General features: G+C 44.8%; 1 protein-coding gene across 2 annotated transcripts in view; it reads left to right on the top strand.

Annotated features, from left to right (window-relative positions):
- Window positions 1-2,284: 2,284 nt before the first annotated feature.
- Window positions 2,285-14,013, top strand: part of LOC143767444 (oocyte zinc finger protein XlCOF7.1-like) — a 36,471-nt gene continuing 24,742 nt past the window's right edge. For both annotated transcript variants that reach the window (XR_013213714.1, XM_077255780.1), the window contains exon 1: window positions 2,285-2,409. Coding sequence is in view for 1 of the 2 variants with exons in the window: in XM_077255780.1 (XP_077111895.1) it covers window positions 2,383-2,409 (27 nt within the window). In the remaining variant the exon portion in view is untranslated. The remainder of the gene's footprint in view (window positions 2,410-14,013) is intronic.

Raw genomic sequence — 14,013 nt, 5'->3', positions numbered from 1 at the left:
TACAGAACTCTGATTGGTCAGTTTTGAGAGAATTCAACTTTTCCTGCATGTCCACAAGTCTCGGTTAGTGACGGAGCGCAGCCAACAGAATCATCAGAATTTACATCACAAAACTGGTGAAAATTACACCAAAAATGTTCTCCAGTGACCCCGGACATCTCTGCAATAATTTATATCACATCTGTGTTGTAAATTATGATGACTGTCAGCTACTCTCTTTTATGATGACAGTTGCTTACTTTTATGCTGTCGGAGGTGCTCTGCTTTGATGAATGTCGGTTGCTCTCTTTTATGATGACTGTCAGTTGTGCTCTTTTATGATGACTCTGTCGGTTGCGCACTGTTATGACGACTGTCGGTTGCGCTCTTTTATGATGATTGTCTGTTGCGCTCTTTTATGACTGTTGGTTGCGCTCTTTTATGATGACTATCAGTTACGTTCTTTTATGAGGATTGTCGGCTGCGCTCTTTTATGACTTGGTTGCGCTCTTTTATGATGACTATCGGTTGCACTCTTTTATGATTGTCGGTTGCGCTCTTTTATGATGACTGTCGGTTGTGTTCTGTTATGATGACTGTCAGTTGCGTTCTGTTATGATGACTGTTGCAATAGCCAAACGAGAAAAAAGAAGGCATGCAAAAAGACGGGGATCACCACACATCAAATACTTCAAATATCAATGAATTTTTATTTAAACAAAGCACAAAACACTGCAAAAAAGTTTAAAAACATCTAAAAATACAAACAAAAGAAAGTACATTGACCTATAATAAGGTCATGTCCTGGTCAGACCCCACACCACCAAAAGGTCTTAGTAAACCACTGGCACCTAATCACAGAAGATGTTGTAATGTTGTCTTCATAGAACATACAGGTATATCCCAGGTTGGTAAGTTACAAAGCATTAAGCTGGAGCAGCCAGAATTTAGTAGAAGCCTGTAAATAAGGGCCCACCAAAGAATACAAAACTACATATGAGACCTATGCAGACAAAGGCCTGAATGGCCCTAAACAATTAAATAGATGGCACTGAGTAATCAAATAAGCTATACAACCTGAAAGGATTGTCCCAACTCATGTCCCTGTGAGGGGCAACAGTGCGGTGCAAAATAAGCAAAGGGGGAGGGGGCCGACCAGGGCACAGAACGCCCGACGCGTGTCGCCAGGAAACCTGGCTTCTTCAGGAGCAGTAGATGCAGTGGGCATGTATGCAGCTTAAATACCTTAGTCGTCATAATGTGTAGAGAAACAGCTGGTGTCCAGGGATGGTGGAAACGCCAAGCATAATTGCAGCAAGAGGACCGGAAATGTTGAAGACGCCGGCGCATGCGCAGTAGCATATAAAAAGCCGAAGCTCCTGTACCAAGATGTCTGAACACATAATATATGCGCATGCGCCGATCAGCGTATAGATAAAGAGAGACCTATTATGATGACTGTTGGTTGCGCTCTGTTATGACTGTCAGTTGCGCTCTGTTATCGTGACTGTCGGTCGCACTCTGTTATGATGGCTGTCAATGGCGCTCTACTATGGTGACTGTCGGCTGCGTTCTTTTATGACTGTTGCGCTCTTTTATGATGACTGTCAGTTGCGCTCTGTTATGATGACTGTTGGTTGCCATCTGTTATGATGACTGTCGGTTGCGCTCTTTTATGATGATTGTCAGTTGCGCTCTGTTATGACTTTTGGTTGTGCTCTTTTATGATGACTGTTGGTTGCTCTTTTATGATGACTGTTGGTTGTGCTCTGTTATGGTGACTGTCGGTTGCGCTGTTATGAAGACTGTCAGTCGCCCTCTTTTATGACTGTCGGTGGCGCTCTGTTATGAAGACTGTCACTCGCCCTCTGTTATTAAGACTGTCAGTCGCCCTCTTTTATAATGACAGTCGGTTGCTCTTTTATAATGACTGTTGGTTGCGCTCAGTTATGGTGACTGTCGGTTGCTCTTTTATGATGACTGTTGGTTGCGCTCTTTTCTGACTGTCGGTGGCGCTCTTATGGTGACTGTCTGTGGCGCTCTGTTATTGTAACTGTCGGTTGCGCTTTGTTATGATGACTGTTGGTTGCGCTCTGCTACGCCTTTCCCAGTGAAGCCTCACTGCAGCCCCTCCATTCTAGGCGCCTCAGCACTCACCTGCTAGAATAGAGGGCTAAAGTGAGGTCCTCAGCTAATCACTTCCACTCTACCTCAGCCCAGTGCTGCTTTATACTCTCTGGTCTGCACTGTCTAGAATAGAGGCAGCACCGCCTCTTCCGGTGACATCTCCCCTCACAGGAGCCACTCCAATCTAGATGCTACCTTTCTGGTATAGGGTTTGGAGGAAGCCCTGCCTCTTCCTGTGACCTCATCCCAGGTCCTGTGCGCACAGAACAGCCATACATGTGGTGTGCGGCTCTGCAGGTGGAGGTAGGTGCTGGAGATTCCCCATTACTGGGCGGGGGCAGGGGGCAGTAACCCCTCCATTCCCGGAGATAGTGCCCCCAGCTCTGCCATGTGTATATGTGCGTGCTCTGGGGGATTCATAAATCTGCAGTCACAGAAGGATTGCGGACTCATTGGTTTTGACTGGACAACCACAGGAACTAAAGCAATGTGGAAAGAAAAAATGAACATTTAACTTTTTGTTAAAAAAAAAATGTAAACCCCAATTTCTTTTGATTTTCACAAGGGTAACAGGAGAAAAAAGATCCCAATTTCTCCTGAGTTCACCGATACCCAAATGTGTCGGAAAACTACTGTTTGGGCAGATGGCAGGGCTCGGAAGGCGCACCTTTTGACTTATGGAGCACTAAATTGGCTGGAATCATTAAACAAACAGTGGAAACCCCCCACAAGTGACTGCATTTTGGAAACTAGACCCCTCAAAGAATGTATCTGGATGTGTGGTGAGAACCTTCAACCCCCAGGTGCTTCACAGAAGTTAATGACGTTGATGGGGTGAAAATTAAAAATCAAATTTTTTTCAACAAAAAATGTTTTAACCCCCAAATTTGCTGGAGTATTGCTATTCTTTATAAACTGTCAGTGCGTCGATCGGCCCCTCGCAATAGGGAGCTCCCTCCATTTGTCTGCCTTCTAAATGCTGTGTAGCGGGTTAAATTGCCAGGAGAGGTGTGGGCACTGCTCCTGGCAGTCAGCGTCGGGAGTCCGCTGTCATATCAGCTGAACACCCAGCGGCGATCGCCCTTGCACAGCTACTGTGCGCAGGTGATCGCCATGACTTTTTTTAATATATATAATTGGTCGGAAAGTAATTCCCAACCGTGACGTATATATACTTCAAATGTCAGGAAGGGGATAAGCAATGTTGTAAAGAGTGGATTCAAATTTGTCCAGGACAAAACAGAAAATGATTAATTCAAGTTATTGTTGCTAAAGGTGGTTCTGCACGCTTGCTTTGGCCTAGTTGGTGTTTTTTACAGTGCCATTATTTACTCATCATGCTTTTTGTTCATCCAAGATTGCAGTTACCAAATGGTACGTCCTTCTAAGGACCAGATGCTTTTATGTCTTAATGAGCAAAATGAATTAAAAAACGGTGTACTTACTGTAGTTTATCTAATGTATGTGTGTATTGTAAGTTGTTCACACAAAAACCTGGATCCCCTATCATCTCTCCACTAGACATCTCAACAATACACAATCTACAAATATTAATAGTGCACATGACTCCCTCTAGGATATATTCTCTATACTGATTGCGTTCCTTGGACATAAACTCAGGAGGATACATATCATTCTGTACCTCAGGTTAAACCATTTTGGGGTAATGTAACTGTGACGGTATGTGTGACAGGGCATGTAAGAACTGGTGAACAATAAAAAAAAAACCTTTATTGGGGCTGGGAGAAGATTTCATTGAACATAGGATTCCTTTGGGTATGTGCCTACAATCCGGAATTGCCACAGGTTTAACGCTGCGAACTTATGTAGCGTGAAACTTTCTGCGGCAAGCTGTTTCAGCACAGTGGATGGGATTTCTAGAAATCTCAAGTTCACTATGCATCTACAGCAGGGGTGGATTAAGGGTAGCCAGGGCCCTGGGGCTGTTCAGACACTGTGGGCCCCCCGGTCATGTGACGGGGTCATGTTACGGGGTCATGTGTGTCATATTACAAAGATTTTGTAAGCCGCCACCATAACATGGTAGACACTTTTGGCCAGCTCCTACTTTACTATAACCTATTAAATATTTGTTAAAATATGCAATACAATTAAGGTATATTATGATTAATTTTTCAATTTTTAAAATGACCAATATCACATACAAGGAACAAATACCACCGCACCATGACCAGACCACATATTGCAACCACAGTGATCGAATAATATCACATACAAGGAACAAATAACGCTACACCATGTCAAGACCACATATTACCACCACTTGGTGACCAAATAGCACAGACAAGGGACAAATATCACAACACCACTTCCAGACCACATATTACCACCACATAGTGACTGAATACTACATTACTGATCAGTAATAAAAAAAACAACACAATACTATCACCATAAGTGCCAGTATTCACAGGAGATCTGTACTTAGTATGCAGTGTCTGTGTAGAAGTTATCCAGCGATCACTGGTGACATTATACACAAGACCTCTGTATATAGTATACAGTGGATAGTGTCAGTGTATAGGTAACAGTGACATCTCTAGGTGAAGTCCTTCATCTTTCATCCAGCACAGACCGCCATCATTTCTTCCAGCCAGGACTAGTTTCTGCAGGAAATAACACAGTTATCTCGAGCTCTGCTTGCTTGCAGAACACATTACTTAATTTTTCACAACTTCTACATTACACCACATGAAGAAAAAAAGGCGATATAGTGTCACTCTGCACAGTAACAGGACCGCCCCGCCCATTTAAAACAGTATACTCAAAAAATAAAATAAATACATCACTGCAGTAATAATATCCCTTAATTAGCCCCTATGGTAATAATATTCCCCACCCTGGCCCCGTGTATCTCATTCCCGGCTCCAGCCATATGTTCTCGCATCCTGCCCTCATGAGTATCCATTCTACCCCATATGATCTCCCCATCCTGCCCCATCTGTCTCCATCGTATCCATCCTGCCCCATGATCCAATCCTGCCCCATGTCTTTCATTCTGCCCTGTGTCTCCAATCATGCCCCGTATCTACATTCTGCCCATGCCTCCAGTCCTGCCCCCAGTGTGTCCAGCAATCTGCCCCAGTGTGTCCAGCAATCTGCCCCAGTGTGTCCAGCAATCTGCCCCAGTGTGTCCAGCAATCTGCCCCAGTGTGTCCAGCAATCTGCCCCAGTGTGTCCAGCAATCTGCCCCAGTATGTCCAGCATATTACCCACAGTCTGTCCAGCAATGTGCCCCAGTATGTCTAGCATATTGCCCCAGTGTGTCCAGCAATCTGCCCCAGAGTGTCCAGCATATTACCCCCAGTGTGTCCAGCAATCTGCCCCAGTATGCCCAGCATATTGCCCCAGTGTGTCCAGCAGTCTGCCCCAGTGTCTGACTCCAGCATATTGCCCCCAGTGTGTCCAGCAATCTGCCCCAGTGTGTCCAGCATTGCCCCCAGACAGTGTGTCCAGCAATCTGCCCCAGTGTGTCCAGCATTGCCCCCAGACAGTGTGTCCAGCAATCTGCCCCAGAGTGTCCAGCATATTACTCCCAGTGTGTCCAGCAATCTGCCCCAGTATGTCCAGCATATTGCCCCCAGTGTGTCCAGCAATCTGCCCCAGTGTGTCCAGCATTGCCCCCAGACAGTGTGTCCAGAAATCTGCCCCAGTGTGTCCAGCATTGCCCTCAGTGTGTCCAGCAATCTGCCCCCAGTGTGTCCAGCAATCTGCCCCAGTGTGTCCAGCATATTACCCCCAGTGTGTCCAGCAATCTGCCCCAGTGTGTCCAGCATTGCCCCCAGACAGTGTGTGCAGCAATCTGCCCCAGTGTGTCCAGCATTGCTCCCAGTGTGTCCATTAGCAATCTGTCCCAGTGTCTCCAGCATTGCCCCCAGACAGTGTGTCCACCAGCAATCTGCCCCATTGTCTCCAGCAATCTGCCCCAGTGTCTGACTCCAGCATATTGCCCCCAGTGTGTCCAGCAATCTGCCCCAGTATGTCTAGCATATTGCCCCAGTGTCCAGCAATCTGCCCCAGTGTGTCCAGCAATCTGCCCCAGTGTCTCCAGCATTACCCCAAGACAGTGTGTCCATCAGCAATCTGCCCCAGTGTCTCCAGCATTGCCTCCAGTGTGTCTGACTCCAGCAATCTGCCCCATTGTCTCCAGCAGTCTGCCCCAGTGTCTCCAGCATTGCCCCCAGTGTGTCCAGCAATCTGCCCCAGTGTGTCCAGCATATTGCCCACCTACAGTGTCCAGCATTCTGGCCCGCCCGGGCCCCCCGGATTGCCATTCGCAATTAAAAAGAAAAAAAAGAGTTCTCCTCACCTGTCCGGGCTCCTTTGGCGAAGCAGCTCCCTCCAGCAGCGCACACTCGCAGGCGACTGACGGTGACGTGTGCGCTGCGCCTGCGGCCGACTTCAGGTGCCAGCCTCCAATTGGCTGGCGGCTGTTGTTAACTATTGACGTGCGGGTGCGCGCCCACACGTCAATAGGTGAAACTGCCGCAGCGCCGGTAGGGGCTCAGTGAGCAGATGAGACGGAGCCCGATGCGGGCCCCCTCTCTGCCGACCGGGCCCATACGCCAGTCAGAGCAGTAATGTCCTGACTGGCGACGGGCAATCTGAGCGGTAGCCGAGGGCCCCCCCACACCGCTGGGCCCTGGGCTACCGCCCAGATTGACCCTATTATAATCCGCCCCGATCCACAGTATCAAAAAGCTCCAAAAAGTGGTGCCCAGGTAGGTTCCAAAACCTTAGTGATTATATATAACAAAGACCTGGCACTCAACTTGTACTATATGCAAGCGGTTTTTATTCCAAATGAAGTAACAGCAAAAACGTTTCGGTCATAAACAGCGACCTTCATCAGTTACTGTAAATTATAGAATTATCAACAGAAAATATAAAAAAACAAAGTACATCCAAACATTATATGGCACAATATCAGGTATTCAATTGGACAAGATTAGAAATAGTAATTACATCCTGGCACAGTCATGTAGGAATTGTTGGACAGAGTAGGTGAGACTACGTACCGTATTGTAAGGGATGGTGAGGTAAGTTTTGTGTCCTTAATAACAGACAAGAGCATATACGGCTGAAAAAATTAAACAAGGGTAAGTGTGTAAAATAGTGGGGAGTATAACTCCACTGCCATAGACCAAAGTGGACGTGACATATAAGCAAACCCCTATTCAGGAAGGCACAGGTTTGAAGATATTAATAAGAGCACAGCCTGTAGTAAAAATATATATAGTGTATAGTTAGGGTACTGGCCCCCCATGAAGAAGGGGGGAAAAAAAGTGATGCTTGAGGCGGTGATCAGAGCGCTGTGCGTTATCTTACCCGACTGTGGTGCTGCAGACGCGGACTCCACCGCTTGTCTGTAATGTGCGGTCAGACTGCCCCATAAAAAGCACATGGAAGGGGCGGAGGGTGTACGGACGCCGAAAATCGGAAGTGGGCGGTACACAATGAGCACCGCTGTGTGTTAGGAGCGGATGTGACGTTTCCAACATGGAGGTGTGTTCCACAGGCATCCTGGGTGCGCGTTCCACCCATACAAACATGGTGCGGACGCTGTATACTCCGCACATGCGGACACCGAAAAAAGGAAGTTGGCGGTACGCAATGAGCACCGCTGTGTGTTGGGAGCGGATGTGACGTTTCAAACATGGAGGTGCATTCCACAGACATATTGGGTGCGTTCCACCCATACAAGCATAGTGCGGACGCTGTGTACTCCGTGTGGAGACCGGGCATACATGGTCTGAACACTACGGAAGGGTCATCCAATATATAATTATAAAAGGCCGCTCAATATCATAAGTTGAATTATCCTAATACCGTATAGGGATGGAAAAATAAAAGAGATACATCAAGACATATACTATCATAATGCAGGCAGTGCAGGGAATACCATAGTAGATCTAGTGTGACAATAACGGAGAATGGCACGGATTCATACACGGTGCAATGTGGTGAGGACTAGAAGGTGCTCGTGAACAATCGTGTCCAAGGATCAATATAGGCGACTCTGGGGGAATAGAGAGAGCATAGTTAGTAATTATGGCAACCAAAGACAATATAATTCAGACAATCTATATAAATGTTAACAAATCGAACTCTCTATTTAACCCCTTGGGGGTGAGTGTCTGCAGAGTGTGTATCCAGTATGCTTCTCGTTTTTTTTAGGAGAGAGACCCTATCGCCACCCCGTCTGGGTGGGGGCACAGAATCAATAACATGATACTTTAATTGGGAGACTGAATGACCTTGTGAATGGAAATGATATGGAATTGGCAACAGAAGGTTTTTACAGCGGATAGTCGATTTATGCTTTGAGATTCTGTCTCGTACAGGTTGTGTGGTCTCCCCAACATAAAGTAAGCCACAAGGGCACTTGACAAGATACACTACAAAGGATGACTCACATGTGTAGTATTCCCTGATTTGATAGCTTTTACCCGACTGAGGATGATAGAAAATACTGCCTTTTTGTACATTGCTGCACTGTGCACTGTGCAGACAGGGAAAGGTTCCCATTTTAGGTTTAGACAGAAACAGTGGTTTCTTAGTTTGTGTGGGGCCGATGTCAGCTCCGACTAGACTGTCCCTAAGACCGGTTACACCTGTATTCTATACCCTACTTAAAATCCATAAGGATTTACAGAACCCTCCCGGGAGGCCCATAGTGGCCTCTACTGAATCAATTCTATCACCTATATCAATCTTCTTGAAAAAATTCTTACCCCAATAATTCAAAAAACACCTTTTCTCTTTGACACTGGCGCTTTTGTCAGTACTATTCGGCAACTTGACACTGTACCACCTAATACCATCTTGGTTACTATGGACGTTAGAGACTTATATACTTCAATCCCCCACATTGAGGGAATCAATTCGGCACAGCACCTTCTAACATCTACCGGTATGGAAATTGATCAAATGAACCTATGTATAGATCTTCTTACACTGGTACTGTGTAACAATTTTTTTCTTTTCCAGGATAATTTCTTTCTCCAGACCAGGGTGACCACCATGGGCTCCAACGTAGCTCCCCCTTACCCTAATGCCTATATCAGTGATTTACAAACATCCCCTCTTCATCTCCCATGTCCTACTGTGGACTCATTACATTGTATTCTGCTTATGGGGGGCTCGTTGGAGTCCCTCAATTTATTTTTGACAGTCCTTAATGATTCCTGGCCTGGTATAAAATTTACCATGACTCACGATGCAAGTTCAGTCAGCTTCCTGGACACAACTGTCATCAAGGATTCTGAAAGTCATCTAACCACTGACCTCCATATCAAACCCACGGATAGGAACAGTATCTTGCACTATCAGAGCTTTCATCCACCTTCTGTTAAACGCTCCATACCTAGATCACAATTCCAACATGCCAATCGCATTGTTTCAAATAGCGAAACACGTGGACAGCGTTTGCGCGACATGATGTCCAAATTCCTCAATAGAGGGTACCCTGCCGTAGTACTAAACGAACAACTGAATGCTCCACCCAGAATCTGCAATACTAACCATAATAGAAGGATACCGTTTGTACATACGTATCATCCATTCTCATTCATTCTTCATAAAAACATCAGGAAACACTGGCCCTTATTAACAACAGCTTACCCCAATATCCCAGAATTTAAAGTCCCATTCTTACCGTGCTTTAAAAGACCCTCCTAATCTTAGGGACAGTCTAGTCAGAGCTGACATCGGCCCCACACAAACTAAAAAACCACTGTTTCTGTCTAAACCTAAAATGGGAAACTTTCCCTGTCTGCAGTGTGTGCAGTGCAGCAATGTACAAAAAGGCAGTATTTTCTATCATCCCCAGTCGGGCAAAAGCTATCAAATCAGGGAATACTACACATGTGAGGCATCTTTGGTAGTGTATCTTGTCAAGTGCCCTTGTGGCTTACTTTATGTTGGGAAGACCACACAACCTGCACGAGACAGAATCTCAAAGCATACTGTAAATCGACTATCCGCTGTAAAAACCTTCTGTTGCCAATTCCATATCATTTCCATTCACAAGGTAATTCAGTCTCTCAATTGAAGTTTCAGGTTATTGATTCTGTGCCCCCACCCAGACGGGGTGGCGATAGGGTCTCTCTCCTGAAAAAACGAGAAGCATACTGGATACACACTCTAGAGACACTCACCCCCAAGGGGTTAAATAGAGAGTTCGATTTGTTAACATTTATATAGATTATGTCTGAATTATATTGTCTTTGGTTGTCATAATTACTAACTATGCTCTCTCTATTCCCCCAGTCTCGCCTATATTGATCCTTGGACACGATTGTACACGAGCACCTTCTAGTCCTCACCACATTGCACCGTGTATGAATCCGTGCCATTCTCCGTTATTGTCACACTACATCTACTATGGTATTCCCTGCACTGCCTGCATTATGATGATAGTATATTTCTTGATGTATCTCTATTATTTTTCCATCCCTATACAGTGTTAGGATAATTCAACTTATGATATTGAGCGGCCTTTCATAATTATATATTGGATGACCCTTCCGTAGTGTTCAGACCATGTATGCCCAGTCTCCACACGGAGTGCACAGCGTCCACACTATCGCACTATGCTTGTATGGGTGGAACGCACCCAATATGTCTGTGGAATGCACCTCCATGTTTGAAACGTCACATCCGCTCCCAACACACAGCGGTGCTCATTGCGTACCGCCAACTTCCTTTTTTCGCCGTCCGCACATCCTCCGCTCCTTCCATGTGCGGAGTATACAGCGTCCGCACCATGTTTGTATGGGTGGAACGCACCCAGTATGCCTGTGGAACACACCTCCATGTTGGAAACGTCACATCCACTCCTAACACACAGCGGTGCTCTTTGTGTACCGCCCACTTCCGGTTTTCGGCGTCCGTACACCCACCGCCCCTTCCATGTGCTTTTTATGGGGCAGTCTGACCGCACATTACAGACAAGCGGTGGAGTCCGCGTCTGCAGCACGACAGTCGGGTAAGATAACGCACAGCGCTCTGATCACCGCCTCAAGCATCACTTTTTTTTTCCCCCTTCTTCATGGGGGGCCAGTACCCTAACTATACACTATATATATTTTTACAACAGGCTGCGCTCTTATTAATATCTTCAAACCTGTGCCTTCCTGAATAGGGGTATGCTTATATGTCACGTCCACTTTGGTCTATGGCAGTGGAGTTATACTCCCCACTTTTTTACACACTTACCCTTGTTTAATTTTTTCAGCCGTATATGCTCTTGTCTGTTATTAAGGACACAATACTTATCTCACCATCCCTTACAATACGGTACGTAGTCTCACCTACTCTGTCCAACAATTCCTACATGACTGTGCCAGGATGTAATTACTATTTCTAATCTTGTCCAATTGAATACCTGATATTGTGCCATATAATGTTTGTATGTACTTTGTTTTTTATATTTTCTGTTGATAATTACATAATTTACAGTAACTGATGAAGGTCGCTGTTTATGACCGAAACGTTTTTGCTGTTACTGCATTTGGAATAAAAACCGCTTGCATATATTACAAGTTGAGTGCCAGGTCTTTGTTACACTATGCATCCACAGACGCCTGCGGATCACCCGTGAGACTGACATGCGGTGCATGTTTCCAGACTGCAGCATGTCAATTTTTCTTGTGGAGACACTAATCTTTGTAAGAGAAATTACACCAATAGAATGTATTGTGTTTAGTGAACACAATTGGATTCACATGCGTTCTATAGACTGAAGCACCTTGGATGCAATGAACATGCGCTGCCACTCCTGGATTATAGTTACATAGTTACATAGTTACATAGTTATTAAGGTTGAAGGAAGACTTTAAGTCCATCTAGTTCAACCCATAGCCTAACCTAACATGTTGATCCAGGGGAAGGCAAAAAAACCCCATGTGGTAAGAGTAAGCTCCACCATGGGGAAAAAAATTCCTTCCCGACCCCACATACGGCAATCAGACTAGTTCCCTGGATCAACGCCTTATCAAGGAATCTAGTATACATACCCTGTAACAGTATACTTTTCCAGAAAGGTATCCAGGCCCCTCTTAAATTTAAGTAATGAATCACTCATTACAACATCATACGGCAGAGAGTTCCATAGTCTCACTGCTCTTACAGTAAAGAACCCGCGTCTGTTATTATGCTTAAACCTTTTTTCCTCCAGACGTAGAGGATGCCCCCTTGTCCCTGTCTCAGGTCTATGATTAAAAAGATCATCAGAAAGGTCTTTGTACTGTCCCCTCATATATTTATACATTAACATAAGATCACCCCTTAGCCTTCGTTTTTCCAAACTAAATAGCCCCAAGTGTAATAACCTATCTTGGTATTGCAGACCCCCAGTCCTCTAATAACCTTGGTCGCTCTTCTCTGCACCCGCTCCAGTTCAGCTATGTCTTTCTTATACACCGGAGACCAGAACTGTGCACAGTATTCTAAGTGTGGTCGAACTAGTGACTTGTATAGAGGTAAAATTATGTTCTCCTCATGAGCATCTATGCCTCTTTTAATACATCCCATTATTTTATTTGCCTTTGTAGCAGCTGCCTGACACTGGCCACTGAATATGAGTTTGTCATCCACCCATACACCCAGCTCCTTTTCATTGACAGTTTTACCCAGAGTTTTAGAATTAAGCACATAGTTATACATCTTATTACTTCTACCGAAGTGCATGACCTTACATTTATCCCCATTAAAGCTCATTTGCCATTTATCAGCCCAAGCTTCTAGTTTACATAAATCATCCTGTAATATAAAATTGTCCTCCTCTGTATTGATTACCCTGCAGAGTTTAGTGTCATCTGCAAATATTGAAATTCTACTCTGAATGCCCCCTACAAGGTCATTAATAAATATGTTAAAAAGAAGAGGGCCCAATACTGACCCCTGTGGTACCTCACTGCTAACCGCGACCCAGTCCGAGTGTGCTCCATTAATAACCACCCTTTGTTTCCTATCCCTGAGCCAGCTCTCAACCCACTTGCACATATTTTCCCCTATCCCCATTATTCTCATTTTATGTATCAACCTTTTGTGTGGCACCGTATCAAAAGCTTTTGAAAAGTCCATATACACTACATCCACTGGGCTCCCTTGGTCCAGTCCGGAACTTACCTCTTCATAGAAGCTGATCAAATTAGTCTGACATGAACGGTCCCTAGTAAACCCGTGCTGATACTGGGTCATGAGGTTATTCCTCTTCAGATACTCCAGTATAGCATCCCTTAGAATGCCCTCCAGGATTTTACCCACAGTAGAGGTTAAACTTACTGGCCTATAATTTCCGAGTTCAGTTTTTGTCCCCTTTTTAAATATTGGCACCACATTTGCTATACGCCAGTCCTGTGGTACAGACCCTGTTATTATGGACTCTTTAAAGATTAAAAATAACGGTCTATCAATGACTGTACTTAGTTCCTGCAGTACTCGGGGGTGTATCCCATCCGGGCCCGGAGATTTGTCAATTTTAGTGATTTTTAGACGCCGCCGTACTTCCAGCTGGGTTAAGCAGGTAACATTTAATTGGGAATTTTTATCACTAGTCATATTGGCTGCCATGGGATTTTCTTTTGTAAATACTGATGAAAAAAAGTCATTTAGCATATTGGCTTTTTCCCCATCCTCATCCACCATTTCACCCAGACTATTTTTAAGGGGGCCAACACTATCATTTTTTAGTTTCTTACTATTTATATAGTTAAAGAATATTTTGGGATTATTTTTACTCTCTCTGGCAATGAGTCTCTCTGTCTCAATCTTTGCTGCCTTGATTTGCTTTTTACAGAATTTATTTAATTTTCTGTATTTATTTAATGCCTCCTCACTACCTACTTCCTTTAATTCTCTAAATGCTTTCTTTTTGTCCCT

Source organism: Ranitomeya variabilis, chromosome 4, assembly GCF_051348905.1.
Source record: "Ranitomeya variabilis isolate aRanVar5 chromosome 4, aRanVar5.hap1, whole genome shotgun sequence".
NCBI classification, from domain to species: Eukaryota; Metazoa; Chordata; class Amphibia; order Anura; family Dendrobatidae; genus Ranitomeya; species Ranitomeya variabilis.
This window is presented reverse-complemented; position numbering and strand designations above follow the sequence as displayed.